Raw genomic sequence first — 18,100 nt, forward strand, 5'->3', positions numbered from 1 at the left:
GAGGACAGTGAGACCAAGATAAAACAAAACTATGGGGGAGAGAAGCGAAGAGCCGAGTTGTTGGCATCCCATTAAGGTACCGGACTGAGTTCCCGAGAGTGACCCAATCTTTCACAAATGTTTGTAGAAGCAGCAATCTGCCACAGTATCCAAAATCAGAGAAGACAGAATAGAAGCGTGAGCAGTTTACTTTCACTCATGTTGAATCTGAAATGGTTAGCTTACAGGGAGAACTGCAGTATTGCAGAGAATTCTTCACTTTTTCCAACCTTGCATCGTTGCTTGAAAACATATACTGTCAATTTGTCTGACTAGCCAAATCATATAGTTGAGATTGCTGAGCAGACCCTATTGACTGTGTCCTATAGATACAGTATGTTAATGAAGAGAAATAATGAAGCATTGATGCGCACCCTCTTCCTCAAATTAACAGCTGAACATCTCAAACTGCCTTAGTGGACATTTCTTTTGGCACTTTTAAGATAAAATCAACTTTTAGTGCTTCATCCTTGTCATATGAAATTTTGTAGCTTTCAGTTGAGGTTTGTTTGATGTAACATCTCCCAAGACTGCAAAGAGCTGTGTTTACATGCAACCTGACAGTACCATAGCAGTCTGACAGTTTCCTAACAAACTCTCACGAGTCCCGACAGAAGCCTAATTATCTAATGTGAGATTGTAGATTTGGATCTCTTTCATCAACACAGATTAGAGAATTTTTCCCATCTTGTTTAGAAATCAGTAATTACCACAAAGCTCCATGAAGCCAAAGAACCTCAGGTAAACTCTTTGATTTTTGCTAAATGTTGATTCATATGCAAGAAAGAAAATTTAAAATGTCATCTGGGATCAACTGTTCTGAACAGGCTGAGCATTTGTCACGTATATCATTTTAGAAAGTCAGTGAGCGGAAGGCAGAAAAGAGATTACAGGGAGGATTTATTATAATGCGTGAATGATAAAGATTCTGTCAATTATCCCATTTATATGTTGCTTCTCATCTTTGTTTTAGTGTTAAAATCATTGGTTAAAGGTACTATCCATTGACTAATCATTTACATTATGATGTATAACCACAGTGTATATTATCATACTGAATGACACTGATTTTGAAGGCAAAGAATCAAATACGGCCTCTCCGCAGGCCAGGGCTCCTTTACTGACACATCCCATAGATTAGTCTTTGTTCCTGTGCGGGGTGGGGGTGGAGGGTCATGCTGGAAGGTAATGATTGTGTCAGATGGGGCCCTGAACTTCAAACTCTTCCTCCCCACTGAGGAAAAGGGGAAAGCTAGGCTGACAGACCACAATGTCCCCTCAGCTCTTTCATGTTCCTGGTTAGATCCCTATATTTGACCCAGTCCTCAAGCCACAAAAGGACAGTGCAGGTCAGTGTAGACTCATAATGTCACACAGCACTGGCAGCTAGTGGTAAAATGATTGAACCTAATCCACACTGAACTACTAATATATTTTAATGCTTCTGAGTGGCTGTGAGTAAACAGCTAGTTCCTCATCCATAAATAATTAGAACAAAATTTTGCATGTAACAGGTGAAATTTCCTGTTTATAGATTATAAACATCTTGCTGACCACTCAAGCAACATTTTTAACCAAACATTCATATAACGCTACAAATAGCCACATCAGAAACACCAGTCAACATGTACGCCTTTGGACTGAGGGAGGAAGCCTGAATACATGGAAAAGACATGCAGGCACAGGAAAGAAAGAAGGGCTCAAGCCAGGATTCAAACCAGGGACTTTTTTTTTTTTTTGCTGTGAAGCAACAGTGCTAACAGTTATGCTACCATGCTATCCATGCTCGGACTGTTGGTTCTACATCACTAATTAGGATGGATCCAAAATTAATGACAGTAATCATAAGTAAGATATAGTATTTTTTATAGTAGTTTTTCTAAATGTAATCCAACCATTGATTACTCAGCCAATAAAAGTAATTGGCCAAATGACTCAGTTGCATAGAAATGCAGTTTCTTAGGACAAATCTTTGAAAGATTAGAATATTAAAAGTCAAAGAGATAAAAGTGTGGGTTGCTGAAGTTCATTTATAAATTCCTAGTGCACCACTAAGTGTCTCGTCTGCTATCGATAGCACTGATATAGTTGGAGAGTTTCACCATACAGCAGAGAATGCTGCACTTTACAAGTATCTTATTTAAAATGAATTCTGCAGTCTTTTCTCTATTCAGTAGTGCAGCAAACAGAAAGAATCATGTTTCTGCTGCAGCTAATTTTGTCACAGACTGTAAGAAAATATCTTGATAGCATCCATTGTTCTTGTTCTCTAAGCGTTTGATCCACTGTTAATATTAACCCAGTTAACTAGAACTGTATAGGTGATTTATCTGTAGAAAAATGGGACAATTCTCATTTCAGTGTGAATGACTGTGGCTTCACATTTGTGGAAATACTCCAGTACAGCAAAAGAAACAACTGCATGCACAACCACAGCATGTCTTTATCCTGTCTTCCTTCTCTCACCCCAACAGGTCGCGTCAGATTTCCGCCCCTCCCTGAGCCTGGTTCTGCTGGAGGTTTCTTCCTGTTAAAAGGGAGTTTTTCCTTCCCACTGTCGCCAAAGTGCTTGCTCATAGGGGGTCATATGATTGTTGGGCTTTTCTCTGTATTTATTATTGTAGGGTCGACCTTACAATATAAAGCACCTTGAGGCGATTGTTGTTGTGATTTGGCGCTGTATGAATAAAATGGAATTGAACTGGATTGAATTGAAATTTGAGCTACTAAATTTGTAAATTTGCTCTCTTACAGACAAATGATAGATTTCAATTATTATAGTAGTTTCATTTCAATGGAAAGCCAGAATATCAACCAAATATCCAGAAAAATCCTTAAAACAGTTATAAAAAGATTTGCATGTCATTGAGTGAAATAAGTGTTTGATCCCAGAGCAAAACTTGACTAAATTCGGTCTTGGGCTAATTTGGGTTGATTAGTGCTCAGTTTTGTTTTCATTCGACCAAAGCATGTTTTCCCCACCCTTCTCTGAATCATATTCACTGGCAAACTAAAGATGGGCCTGTAGGTTGCAAGTGCTGCAAGATTTTAATTAGTTATGGTGTAGTGTGTTAACAATAGTGCAGTTGGTGATTGTCTTCAAATCATTAAGAAGCTTCCTTCCGTGTAGTGCCAGCGCCTTCGCCTTTCTGAAGTGAGATTTTGCATGGAGCTCCAAACTAAAAAATAAGCCAGTGGTACTTTTCATTTTAAATTTGTGTAGAAAATTTGCTCTGCAGACAAAAATGTATGATACCAGACTCTTGGATACTTGATGCGATTTCAGAATCACTAAATTAGGCTGGAGACAAACGATAAACAAAAAGGCTGAAAAAGTCCAGTAAAATTACACTTCCATTTTTGCCTGTCCTGAGTCCCTTCAGAGGTCAGGCAGCTAGTTTCAGACTCCCAGTGTAAATATTTCAGAAGTGCTGCCCTAAATCAAGAACATACATTGTGTACATGAATGTGGATCATCATCAGCAAGCTTGCTTGTGTTGTTCTCTGTCTCCATTTCACTCTTACACACTTTTTCTGTCTTACCACACGTCTTTCAGACAGGTGAGTGTCCATATATGAATCACTTAGCCAAACATCCCTAAACTCTCTGCCTCTTGCTTACCGTTTTGATCTTTATCAGTTTAGTCTAACCCTGTTTTGCTTCCCTTGTTTCCTCTGCATTTTCCCTTTCCTTTGGAGAGAAAAGCAGAGAGGATGTATGGTTTCCAACACTGACTGGGTCATTGTGGTTGCCTGGCCTTCTGTCCCACTGAAGCAGAAACATGATGATTTCTATACATGGCCTGCTGTTACCATGACCTGCTTTGAAGTGGAAGAGAGAAGAAAAGAAGAGAGGCTGGGGAGAGGCGTGGAGGAGAAGAAGTGAAGTAAAATGGAGAGTAGGGAAGATTAGAACCACAGGACAGGGGAGGCACAGAGGGAGGAAAGAGAGGACAAGATAGGAGGGAATGAGAAGAGAGAAAGAGGAGGAAAGGGGGAAGGAGAAATGGAAATTCAGTAAATGGAAGGAGGACTTTAACAAAAAGAGACCACAGGGAAAAGAAGAAGAAACTGATTTGGGAGCAAAAGGAGAAATGTAGATAAGAAAAAGTGGAAAGGACAGAAGAGAAAAAGCAAAGACAGATGACAAAGAAAATATCTACATACAGGAGGATGATGAGGGGAAGGAGAGAGGAATGAAGAAAGGAGAGTACTCAAAGATACATTTATTTATTAATTAATTACTGGACTATACAAGCTCAGATGTATTTGGTAAGATTTTTGCTGGTGTTGAACCCCAATCCAACACAACAGCTTTCACTGCTGTAAACACCTGAGATGAAACCCATCAGTAACACCAACTGAGGGACTGTTATTTCTTCCTTCCTCAGGATTGAGGTCATTTCCTCCTCCAACAGCGCTCTCTCTGTGGTATCGAGGGGGGGAGCAGTGTGTGGACAAGGTGGAGGCTCACAGTAGAAATGTGATGCGTGGCACTTCCTACTTCCTCATTATATAGTCTAAGCAGGGAGGGAAAGAGATAATTGTGGTGTAATTGCATTGTACAGTAGATGTTAATGCAGCCGGTCAGTGTAGTTAGGCTGAGGGCAGCTAGAGGGCGAGACCGCTGTGTTTTGAATAGAATGTTATGTTATGTGAAGAGCAGAGCAAGAATGGAAAATAAAGTCTGGTTATGAATCGTACAGTGGACCCGCGTATAATTGAATAACACGACAATAATGACATATCAGTCGAGTGCAGGGGGACTTGCACATGGAAAGGGGATGGAAAAAACAGCCTGTCCCTCTCATTGTGGGCCAGAAAGGGCACTGTGAGTGCCAGGGCAGCTGCTTCATTTCTCTTTGTCTCTGGTGGCATGCATCTAGAGCTTGGGTGAAAACAAATGTGATATACCTGAACACTTCTCTGTAATTCGCACTGGTTAAATAAACTGATCTACCTCTGGGTCCATTGTGCTTGTTTTGTGAATAAAATCTGTTTAGTGTTTTACTCTTTTACTGTGTAAATGTTGAAAAGACCCAGCCAATGAGAAGGTTAGGAGCCTTTCTGCTGTGAGGTGAAAATCACTGTCGCTCCCTTCAGCTCATCATTTGGAGAAAAGTTCAACACACAGTCTGAGCTGTTTGGCAAGTTTTGGCATCCAAAGAAAGCCAGTGGCAAGACGAAGCCCAGCTTGCTAAGCCTTATAATGACTGAAAATGTTTCCTTTACGTGGACCTCAAGCTTTTTGTTTCAAAAGTAATACTGAATGAGAAAGAAACGTGACTCACAGTTTTACAAAGATTATTTTTCAATATTACTTTAAAAGAACATTTATATATTTTTTACATCTTTAGATAACAGTGATTTCCTGCATTTATGACTACTGAGATATCATTAGTCTTGAAATTCATAAGGTGCAAAAATAAATTGAAGGCATACATGTGTTTCTCTTTTCAGTGGTGGTGTTGTACGTTCAAGGCCTGGGGACAAAGGAGTGGAGAGAGGTGAGTGAGGCACGCCGGCAGCTTCAAGGTTTGTCCCAGGAAACCTGTTAGATCCACAGACTACAGTGTTTTAACTGTGCTTAGCTACACTTGTCTGAAAAAGCACAAAAATCCTGATATTTTTTTGCGTCTGGTACATCTGATTACAGAATTATACTAACCTCTTTTTGTTATCATTTGTTGACACGCATGTACAGATTTCAGAGGTCTATTAAAGGTAACAAAAAGGTCAATGTTCATATTGAGAGGGAAAAGAGAATGAAATATTACAATATCTGTGGATTATCTGAAAAGAGAAATAATAGCAATACCACTATCAGGAAAATTTATATCTAACTTTTTTATCATGTGCTACATTTTTTTGGCAAATCAATTAATCTCAAAATATAAGTCACAGAGTTAATGTGAGTCTGAAATGATAAATGTATGAACGCACGCAAAAACAATAATGCAGTTACTTACCTTGTTATCATATGTGCTTTATTGACTTGGTATTAATTTTAAATATCATGGTTATCCTTGAATAACATCCCTATTCCAAACACAATGATATGTATATGCGTTACTGACATCCAGATGTTTTAAAGAATCAATATCTTTTGAATCAAGACTGAATGCAGAAATGTAGGAAGTAAACTCTGGCAGCTGCTTTTGGTTTTCAAAGTTTGCAGTCCATAAATGTAATAATCTCACGTGTCACATAAATCAAAAACATGTTCTGGCTTTCAAGACTGCATCTGCTTTCTGTGGTTTACCTACTGCTTTAGTTTATTAACCTGATTTTTAGTTTAAGATAAACAAACAAAAAACCCACCTGTTTTTAACCGAAAGGTTCTGCAAAAAATGCTGCAAATTGCAAGCTGCTAGCAATGAAAGACCCACATATTTTTAGATTAAAAACAGTACAAACACAATAGGGAATAGTGGACTTGGTCTTTTTTAATCAGGCTGAATAAAACAAACTTCAAATGAAATGTCTCAAAGTACAACAATAATAATAATTTAATCAAAGGGGTGCTAAACCTTTTAATCCATCCTAGCAAACCAGTCAGATTATTATTTAGAATTTGAACATTCTCACAACTGTTTCTGCTGAGACTATTAAAATACCAGGGTCTCGCTGAGCTTTTTATTTTAAGTTTATTTAATGCATTATTTCAACTTTGAGGAGCTTAACTGGGCTGGTTTTCCATTTACAAAACTCAAAAGATGATTTCTAATGAATTACTCCCAAAAAACTCAATAAGGCTCCTTTTGAATTGGTCAACAAGCTTGAAAGGATTTATAGTGCACTTATTTCGATCTCTTGTGGCATCAAATAATGTGATATATTACTTTAATTACTCCCATACTACATTGCTAGTATGTTAAAAATAAAAACAGCCTCAGCGTGTCAGCTTCCCTGTAGTGTGTCTAAGGATAGAAGGAAATATTTAGTCTTCTCCCACCTGCCATCAGCATTGTGCATAAGGAGTAAACAATACAACTAATCCAGCAGTGCTGGTGGTGCTGAATGTCAAAATTACCACTTATATTGCCAATACTCAATTTCACCTTTTAAGAGTCAAAAATATGCACTGTAGTTAATTTCAGTCAATTCTAAATTCACTCTTTTTGGTGACAGTGTAGAGTGCACTGATAAAGGGTTTAATGCAATTATTCAACACAAAAACAAGACACAACATGAAGCAAAAATAGCAGAAATCATTTGGAAAGTATTTGTCATTCTTGGCACATTTGCAGTAACCCAAATAAACTGACATATTAAAAATGACCTGTGCAGTAAAATGAGTCCGAGACTCTGGAGCAGACGGTCCTAAAAGAGTCTGATCAGAGTGTTTTATGGCAAACAGAACGTAATAAAAAATAAGCCCTAGTGTGAAGCCCGAGCAGCCAAATATAGGAATTCATAAAGGGGAAAATCATCTGAGCTGCTTTGGGACGTTTGAGAGGAAACTGGCTGTGTAAACATATAGAAAACCTCATCTCTCATCTGTGTGTGTCCTGTATTCATCAGTGTCTTTCAGTAATCTGCACTATGTGCTATCAAAGAACATCAGGCCCACCTCTGTGGGGATCCACACACATACACACAGGTCTCAGTGAGGCTCAATTAGACATAGAGCATGGGGATGCTCTCAGCCGAGTTGTATACCCTCACACACACAACTGAGGTGAACACAATCTGAAAAGTGCTGCTCATAGTACCGATCAGTCTGAAGGAATGAAAAGATGATGTTCATTTAAAAATTACACAAATGTTGGATTGATTGCACTAAAATAATTTCAGCCATATTTTTATAGGGAACTTTTCAAACAGGAAAGTGATTCAGAGTCACCAAATGCTCTGAATATGGGTCTGTCTAATCCTGCAAGCAGGTGCTAGCTGAGAGGAAATCCTGTAGCAATCTCCTTCTGCACTACAGAGCAGCTCCATCACTGGAACTGCAGTGGACACAGATGTGACTGTCATCACAGATAGAATGACTGGAAATAATATATGTAGCATAATACTTTTGAAATCCAATGACCACTAAAGAACATTTCATACAACAAAGCTATTAAAGGCAAAACATATGACACACTCTGTGTCAAAAAGGAGGTTATGGCCCATAATTTATGAGACTGGGGAGGACGGCTTTAATCTGATCCATGTGAAACAGCTGTTTAGGGGGTTATGAACCCTCCTCCTCCTCTTCGTCTTCTTCTGAAGTCAGTGATTGGCGAGAGACCGGAAGTTCTCGTCTGCCTGAGTTTTAGCTAATGCCCAAGACCATGGCTCACTGTTTGAGCCCGAGCTGGGGCTCCTACCTGAGGCCCTACCACAAACCCTTACCAATCAGATAGCCAGATAGCAGGGGACAGTTTTGACACAGCCAGTTTTGACACTCTGACACCATTGGACCGCTTTCAGAGAGTTGAACCCACGCAAGGCTGAAACTCTTGGTCAGTGGGCGACTTCATGGGGGATTAATCACATCTTCAGACCAAGGCCATGTGGGCGCCTGAGGACCCCATCTTCAGGCCTACACTGCCAGGAGATCTATGAGGGCTGCGAGGTTTCCCGTCCCTGACAATTGTAGAGAGCATGATTAGTTTTTTGCTTATTTTCTCAAAGTTCTCTAAAGTCCAATAAACTCTAACAGTACATTAATGGAAGAAATACATTATTAGAGTATTAATAAAATATAAAATGGATTGTTTTAGGTTTGATAATTAGATTTAGATGTACAGGTTTGTGTACTAATAATTATAACTAATTGTCCTTTTGTTGTTCTTTTTATCAAATATCCAACTATCTGTTCCTATCTGTGTTTGCAGCTTGACTCACAGCGAGTGACTAAAACATTTTCTGTCATACTTGTTGTGGCGATATACCTTCTCAAACTTCACAGTGATATAGCTAAGAAAATGTTAGGTTGCTTGGAGTGATGGAGCAATAATCCTATAACAGATTTAGAAACTGTGTAGGATAAACTCTCAAGCCTCCATCAGAGCAAAGACGTCACAGATAGGAAATATCATAAGCTGCTTCTTGCTTCTGTGAGAAGATAAAAGTTTATCTGGGAGCATCCTAAACTTTATTTCCCTCCCTGCCTCTCTATTTTAACACTGAGCCAAACTTTCACATTCACATGGTTTGAATGCGAATGTATTTTCCGCTTCTCTGAACTGACGGAAGAGGAAAAAAACTGTCTTTGGTTGGATTGCAGCCACCGTTGAATATGCTTCCAGGTCCCTCTCTGTTGGCCGTGTCCTTCACTCGCAGCCTTCTTGCTGTCTGTTGGTGTGCAAATGGAAGCAAGCATCCTTCTTGTGACACGTGTATTGTCACCAGCTTGTTGTGTGTGGGCTGTTTGAACACACTGGCAGATTTGGCTTCAGGCAATTCTTGATGCAATTAGCAGAAATCTAATTCTCTCACTAATGAGGAGAAAGAAATAATTACAACTCTGCCAGAAAGAAACTATCAGGTTTGTGGGGAACAGAGAAGAATGGAAAAGTTCCTAAACAAAAAGAGAAGCCAGAGAGAGATAAAGACAAAGAGAGTACATTACACTGCCACACTGGTCGCATTCTGCGCAAAAAGGTGAAGCCGCTACAGCTCCGTACCATTTACACCAGCACTCAGGGTATGCTGCAGTTTTCTCCTGAATTATTGGTGTTGCTGCTCAGACAAAGCCTTCACATCAGTGCTGGTAGGGGAGGAGAAAAAGTCAAAACCAGAAGTCGAGAAAGTTTTAGAAAGCCTCATCTTTTCAAATCACTGCAAAAGTGAATCGTGAGCTTCTGTACTGATATATCACTACACTGGCAGTACAAACTGACACAAGCATGCACCACCGCCCAAAACAACACCAAACAGCAGCTTGCATTAACAATAATGACATCACTGTTATTATATGGCACCATTCACCATGGCCTCATTACTGTTACTTGTCTGCACTGCTTGTCTGTGCCTTGTCAGTGCTGGGCTTGTTACCCCTTAAAAGAGTTGTCATTTTTGTTTTTTCTTTGCTCATTTAAAAAATAATGTGACTTTGCATTTTCAGGTTTTTTTAAATACTGTGCCAGTCTCCAGCTTCTGTTTTTGTGAAAAACACAAAATTGGCCTGAGGCATAAGCTATCTCAACAGCTGCTTAGAGACTTGTAGCCCCCGATTAATTATTGAAATTCATTTATTATTCATTTCAATAATCAAGGTCTTTGTATTCAGAACAAAGACAAATACCTAAAGCTGACATAGTTGAATGAATTACAAGAAAAATTAAAGCTGCAAGCAGCGATATGAGGGCCCTCGCACCCCCGGCGCATCGAGCCAAGCCCAACACCTAAAACCAGCGCTTCCGATCTGATGTCACATTGATGGAATTCATGCATTTAACCACCAGCTAAAATTTCATCTCATTCAACCATTATTATAGTCGTCCCACTAGGTGGCGCTCTAACCATTACTGACAAATGGCATAACAAACATTTCCGAGCTCGAGTCTCATCACGCCTGCGACCTTTGGGAGAGATTGGACATTGTGTTTTTGAGCGACAGCAGGTTACTGCTTTTTGGCGAGGGATTGAAACTCCACGTGCCGCCATGACCACCCCGCTTCCTGAACGTAAAAAGCTTCGCAATTTAACATCACAAAGGTCTTTAGATTCCACACACTGGAGATCGCGTAAATCTAATGAAATCCCTTGGAGGAGTTCGTCAAAGTATGAGGCCTGAAAAGAGGGGAAAATGTCACCAAATTTACACATTAATTTTAAAATGGCTGACTTCCTGTTGGATTTGGGATATTGCTCCAAGAGACTTTTTTGTACATCTTGATATCTCCAATAAGCTTGCCAGGTTTCAAACTCATACATAAAACACAGAGCAGGGGCTGTTGTTTTGAAATTTTGTAGGGGGCGCTGTGGAGCCTTTTTGCGCTGTTCAAGGAAAATGAACATATAAAAAGAAATCCCTCATCACATTAGAGGTGTGCGCCAAATTTCAAGACTTTTTAAACTTTTCAAGCCCCTCAAAAGCCACTTCATCTTTCATGGTGAACTGCGTTGCCACCAGGGTGCGCCGTTCAGTTTATAGTCACAATTTTCTCACTGAAGCATCAAGAGGGACTGATGGTGATATTCACCGCTTTTGAGGTGGCCACGATGAACCTGTGAAAATCAGTACAACAAAATGAAAGACATGACATTTCCTGGTGCCACTAGGTGGCGCTCTACGTATTCCTGACAATGGGCATATCAATCTGTTCAGGGCGGGTCTGACATCATCCCTGTAAAATCTGGTACTGATCATACTGGATTTCATTGAGTTATACTAATTTGTTTCTTTATGGCGAGACATCAAAGTTCGCCATGCTGCAGGGCTCACACCCTCTCGCGAAAACTCACAGTTTTCACTGTAACCCAAGACCAACTCCTTAAGGCTTTCCTGGAGAAATTTGAGGCTGCAGATGTCACCGATCACAATACTGTACCCCAAAGTGTAAAACATGACATTTCCTGCTTCCACTAGGTGGCGCTCTCCCTGATGTCAAATATGGCAGTTGAAATATGTTCAGGGGTGGAGCCTTATCATATGTGTGCTCTTTGGTCCATGTCGGACAATGTATGAGGGAATGAGAGACAATAAGATTTTCATGGCGAGTCATCGAAATTCGCCGTGGCGCCACGTCCTCACCGTATCGCGAAAACTCAAAAGCTCCGCAATTTAACATGGCCCAGGTGTGTAGTTGGCACTGTCCAAATATGAAGTTTCTATGACAAAATCCCAAGGAGGAGTTCGAAAAAGTTCGAGGCATGGAAATGGCAAAATTGGAGCCAAAATGTCACCTTCACTTCGAAATGGCGGACTTCCTGTTGGGTCTGCGTCAATGGTCCCATTGACTTTTTTGTTCGTCTTGGCATGACACACATGTGTGCCAAATTTCATACATGTAGCTCAAAAGATGTGTTCGTAGGGCTGCATTTAACAACGCATAGGTGGCGCTACAGAGCCATTTCCCAGTGCTCATATATAAAACCATTAAAATACAAAATTTTTCACCAGACCTGGCATGTGTGCAAAATTTCATGAGTTTTTGAGCATGTTAAAGCCCTCAAAAGGCAATTCATTTCAATGAAAAATGATAATAATAATAATAATAATAATAATTAAAGCTGCAAGCAGCGATATGAGGGCCCTCGCACCCCCCGGCGAGAGCCAAGCCCAACACCTAAAACCAGCGCTTCCGATCTGATGTCACATTGATGGAATTCATGCATTTAACCACCAGCTAAAATTTCATCTCATTCAACCATTATTATAGTCGTCCCACTAGGTGGCGCTCTAACCATTACTGACAAATGGCATAACAAACATTTCCGAGCTCGAGTCTCATCACGCCTGCGACCTTTGGGAGAGATTGGACATTGTGTTTTTGAGCGACAGCAGGTTACTGCTTTTGGCGGTGATTGAAACTCCACGTGCCGCCATGACCACCCCGCTTCCCTGAACGTAAAAGCTTCGCAATTTAACATCACAAAGGTCTTTAGATTCCACACACAGGAGATCGCGTAAATCTAATGAAATCCCTTGGAGGAGTTCGTCAAAGTATGAGGCCTGAAAAGAGGGGAAAATGTCGCCAAATTTACACATTAATTTTAAAATGGCTGACTTCCTGTTGGATTTGGGATATTGCTCCAAGAGACTTTTTGTACATCTTGATATCTCCAATAAGCTTGCCAGGTTTCAAACTCATACATAAAACACAGAGCAGGGGCTGTTGTTTTGAAATTTTGTAGGGGCGCTGTGGAGCCATTTTGCGCTGTTCAAGGAAAATGAACATATAAAAGAAATCCCTCATCACATTAGAGGTGTGCGCCAAATTTCAAGACTTTTAAACTTTTCAAGCCCCTCAAAAGCCACTTCATCTTTCATGGTGAACTGTGTTGCCACCAGGGTGCGCCGTTCAGTTTATAGTCACAATTTTCTCACTGAAGCATCAAGAGGGACTGATGGTGATATTCACCGCTTTTGAGGTGGCCACGATGAACCTGTGAAAATCAGTACAACAAAATGAAAGACATGACATTTCCTGGTGCCACTAGGTGGCGCTCTACGTATTCCTGACAATGGGCATATCAATCTGTTCAGGGCGGGTCTGACATCATCCCTGTAAAATCTGGTACTGATCAGATTGGATTTCATTGAGTTACACTAATTTGTTTCTTCATGGCGAGACCTCAATGTTCGCCATGCTGCTGGGGTCACACCCTTCAGCGAAAACTCACAGTTTTCTCTGTAACCCAAGACCAACTCCTTAAGGCTTTCCTGGAGAAATTTGAGGCTGCAGATGTCACCCATTACAATACTGTACCCCAAAGTGTAAAACATGACATTTCCTGTTCCCACTAGGTGGCGCTGTCCCTGGTGTCAAATATGGCAGTTGAAATATGTTCAGGGTGGAGCCTTATCATATGTGTCCACTTTGGTCAAGGTCGGACAATGTATGACAGAACGAGAGGCAATAAGATTTTCATGGCGAGTCATCGAATTCGCCGTGGCGCCACGGCCTCACAGTAACCCGAAAACTCAAAAGCTCCGCAATTTAACATGGCCCAGGGGTGTAGTTGACACTGACCAAATATGAAGCTTGTACGATGAAATTCCAATGAGGAGTTCGCAAAAGTTCGAGGCATGGAAATGGCAAAATTAGAGCCAAAATGTCACCTTCACTTCCAAATGGCGGACTTCCTGTTGGGTTTAGGACATGGCCATAATAGACTTTTACGTGCGTCTCCGAACGTTAGATATGTGTTCGAGTTTTATACATGTAGGTCATACCCATCTCGGGGCTCGCGTTTCTCATTTTCTAGGTGGCGCTACTGAGCCAATTTTCCCTGGACATGTCTCACGGACATTAAAATACGTAAATTTTCACCAGACCTGACGCTGTCTGCAAAATTTCATGAGTTTTCGAGCATGTTTAGGCCCTCAAAAGGCCGATTCATTTGCCGAAATAATAATAATAATAATAATAATAATAATAATAATAATAATAATAATAATAATAATAATAATAATAAGAAACAGAGCAGATACAATAGGGCCTTCGCACTTTTGTGCTCGGGCCCTAATTAAAGCTGCAAGCAGCGATATGAGGGCCCTCGCACCCCGGGCGTCGAGCCAAGCCCAACACCTAAAACCAGCGCTTCCGATCTGATGTCACATTGATGGAATTCATGCATTTAACCACCAGCTAAAATTTCATCTCATTCAACCATTATTATAGTCGTCCCACTAGGTGGCGCTCTAACCATTACTGACAAATGGCATAACAAACATTTCCGAGCTCGAGTCTCATCACGCCTGCGACCTTTGGGAGAGATTGGACATTGTGTTTTTGAGCGACAGCAGGTTACTGCCTTTTGGCGGTGATTGAAACTCCACGTGCCGCCATGACCACCCCGTTTCCCTGAACGTAAAAGCTTCGCAATTTAACATCACAAAGGTCTTTAGATTCCACACACAGGAGATCGCGAAATCTAATGAAATCCCTTGGAGGAGTTCGTCAAAGTATGAGGCCTGAAAAGAGGCGAAAATGTCGCCAAATTTACACATTAATTTTAAAATGGCTGACTTCCTGTTGGATTTGGGATATTGCTCCAAGAGACTTTTTGTACATCTTGATATCTCCAATAAGCTTGCCAGGTTTCAAACTCATACATAAAACACAGAGCAGGGGCTGTTGTTTTGAAATTTTGTAGAGGGCGCTGTGGAGCCATTTTGCGCTGTTCAAGGAAAAGGAACATATAAAAGAAATCCCTCATCACATTAGAGGTGTGCGCCAAATTTCAAGACTTTTAAACTTTTCAAGCCCCTCAAAAGCCACTTCATCTTTCATGGTGAACTGCGCTGCCACCAGGGTGCGCCTGCTCAGTTTATAGTCACAATTTTCTCACTGAAGCATCAAGAGGGACTGATGGTGATATTCACCGCTTTTGAGGTGGCCACGATGAACCTGTGAAAATCAGTACAACAAAATGTAAGACATGACATTTCCTGGTGCCACTAGGTGGCGCTCTACGTATTCCTGACAATGGGCATATCAATCTGTTCAGGGCGGGTCTGACATCATCCCTGTAAAATCTGGTACTGATCAGATTGGATTTCATTGAGTTACACTAATTTGTTTCTTCATGGCGAGACCTCAATGTTCGCCATGCTGCTGGGGTCACACCCTTCAGCGAAAACTCACAGTTTTCTCTGTAACCCAAGACCAACTCCTTAAGGCTTTCCTGGAGAAATTTGAGGCTGCAGATGTCACCCATTACAATACTGTACCCCAAAGTGTAAAACATGACATTTCCTGTTCCCACTAGGTGGCGCTGTCCCTGATGTCAAATATGGCAGTTGAAATATGTTCAGGGTGGAGCCTTATCATATGTGTCCACTTTGGTCAAGGTCGGACAATGTATGACAGAACGAGAGGCAATAAGATTTTCATGGCGAGTCATCGAAATTCGCCGTGGCGCCACGGCCTCACAGTAACCCGAAAACTCAAAGCTCCGCAATTTAACATGGCCCAGGTGTGTAGTTGAGACTGACCAAATATGAAGCTTGTACGATGAAATTCCAATGAGGAGTTCGCAAAAGTTCGAGGCATGGAAATGGCAAAATTAGAGCCAAAATGTCACCTTCACTTCCAAATGGCGGACTTCCTGTTGGGTTTAGGAAATGGCCATAATAGACTTTTTGTGCGTCTCCGAACGTTAGATATGTGTTCCGAGTTTTATACATGTAGGTCATACCCATCTCGGGGCTCGCGTTTCTCATTTTTCTAGGTGGCGCTACTGAGCCAATTTTCCCTGGACATGTCTCACGGACATTAAAATACGTAAATTTTCACCAGACCTGACGCGTCTGCAAAATTTCATGAGTTTTCAAGCATGTTTAGGCCCTCAAAAGGCCGATTCATTTGCCGAAATAATAATAATAATAATAATAATAATAATAATAATAATAATAATAATAATAATAATAATAATAATAAAGAAACAGAGCAGATACAATAGGGCCTTCGCACTTTTGTGCTCGGGCCCTAATAATAATAATAATAATAATAATTAAAGCTGCAAGCAGCGATATGAGGGCCCTCGCACCCCAGCACGTCGAGCCAAGCCCAACACCTAAAACCAGCGCTTCCGATCTGATGTCACATTGATGGAATTCTTGCATTTAACCACCAGCTAACATTTCATCTCATTCAATCATGATTATAGTCATCCCACTAGGTGGCGCTCTAACCATTACTGACAAATGGTATAACAAACATTTCCGAGCTCGAGTCTCATCACGCTTGCGACCTTTGGGAGAGATTGGACATTGTATTTTTGAGTGACAGCAGATTACTGCTTTTTGGCGAGTGATTGAAACTCCACGTGCCGACACGACCACCACGTTTCCCTGAATGTAAAAAGCTTCGCAATTTAACATCACAAAGGTCTTTGGATTCCACGCACTGGAGATCGTGTAAATCTGATGAAATGCCTTGGAGGAGTTCGTCAAAGAAAGTTACCTCAAAAGAAGGGGAAATGTCGCCAAAATTACACATTAATTTCAATATGGCTGACTTCCTGTTGGATTTGGGATATTGCTCCAAGAGACTTTTTTGTACTTCTTGATATCTTCCATAAGCTTACCAGGTTTCAGACTCATACATAAAATACAGAGCAGGGGCTGTTGTTTTGAAATATTGTAGGGGGCGCTGTGGAGCCATTTTGCGCTATTCAAAGAAAATGATCACATAATAAGATAGCACTCATCACATTGGAGGTGTGCGCCAAATTTCAAGACTTTTTAAACTTTCCAAGCCCCTCAAAAGCCACTTCATCTTTCATGGTGAACTGTTGCCACCAGGGTGCGCCGTTCAGTTTAAACTCACAATTTTCTCACTGAAGCATCATGAGGGACTGATGGTGATATTCACCGCTTTTGAGGTGGCCACGATGAACCTGTGAAAATCAGTAGAAGAAAATGAAAGCCATGGCATTTCCTGGTGCCACTAGGTGGCGCTCTACCTATTCCTGACAATGGGCACATCATTCTGTTCAGGGCGGGTCTGACATCATCCCTGTAAAGTCTGGTACTGATCAGACTGGATTTCATTGAGTTATACTAATTTGTTTCTTAATGGCGAGACATCAATAATCGCCATGCTGCTGGGGTCACACCCTTTCGCGAAAACTCACAGTTTTCACTGTAACCCAAGACCAACTCCTTAAGGCTTTCCTGGAGAAATTTGAGGCTGCAGATGTCAACCATAACAATACTGTACACCAAAGTGTAAAACATGACATTTCCTGTTCCCACTAGGTGGCGCTGTCCCTGGTGTCAAATATGGCAGTTGAAATATGTTCAGGGGTGGAGCCTTATCGTATGTGTTCTCTTTGGTCCAGGTCAGAACATGTATGACAGAATGAGAGGCAATAATATTTTCATGGCGAGTCATCGAAATTCGCCATGGCGCCACGGCCTCACCGTATCACGAAAACTCAAAAGCTCCACAATTTAACATGGCCCAGGTGTGTAGTTGACACTGACCAAATATGAAGCTTGTACGATGAAATTCCAATGAGGAGTTCGCAAAAGTTCGAGGCATGGAAATGGCAAAATTAGAGCCAAAATGTCACCTTCACTTCCAAATGGCGGACTTCCTGTTGGGTTTGCGTCAATGGTCCCACAGACTTTTTTGTTCGTCTTGGCATGATACACATGTGTGCCAAATTTCATACATGTAGCTCAAACGATGTGTTCGTAGGGCTGCATTTAACAAGGCATAGGTGGCGCTCTAGAGCCATTTCTCAGTGCTCATATGTAAAACCATTAAAATACAAAATTTTTCACCAGACCTGGCATGTGTGCAAAATTTCATGAGTTTTTGAGCATGTTAAAGCCCTCAAAAAGGCAATTCATTTCAATGAAAAATAATAATAATTAAAGCTGCAAGCAGCGATATGAGGGCCCTCGCACCCCAGCACGTCGAGCCAAGCCCAACACCTAAAACGA

General features: G+C 41.0%; 1 protein-coding gene across 1 annotated transcript in view; it reads left to right on the forward strand.

Annotated features, from left to right (window-relative positions):
* The window catches only part of LOC116317977 (copine-9), a 269,801-nt gene that overhangs the window by 18,394 nt on the left and 233,307 nt on the right, over positions 1-18,100 (forward strand). Inside the window, exon 3 of the mRNA XM_039612659.1 lies at positions 5,500-5,546. Within this exon, the coding sequence (XP_039468593.1) occupies positions 5,500-5,546 (47 nt within the window). The remainder of the gene's footprint in view (positions 1-5,499; positions 5,547-18,100) is intronic.

The sequence above is a fragment of the Oreochromis aureus genome, linkage group 5 (genome assembly GCF_013358895.1).
Source record: "Oreochromis aureus strain Israel breed Guangdong linkage group 5, ZZ_aureus, whole genome shotgun sequence".
Taxonomy (NCBI): domain Eukaryota; kingdom Metazoa; phylum Chordata; class Actinopteri; order Cichliformes; family Cichlidae; genus Oreochromis; species Oreochromis aureus.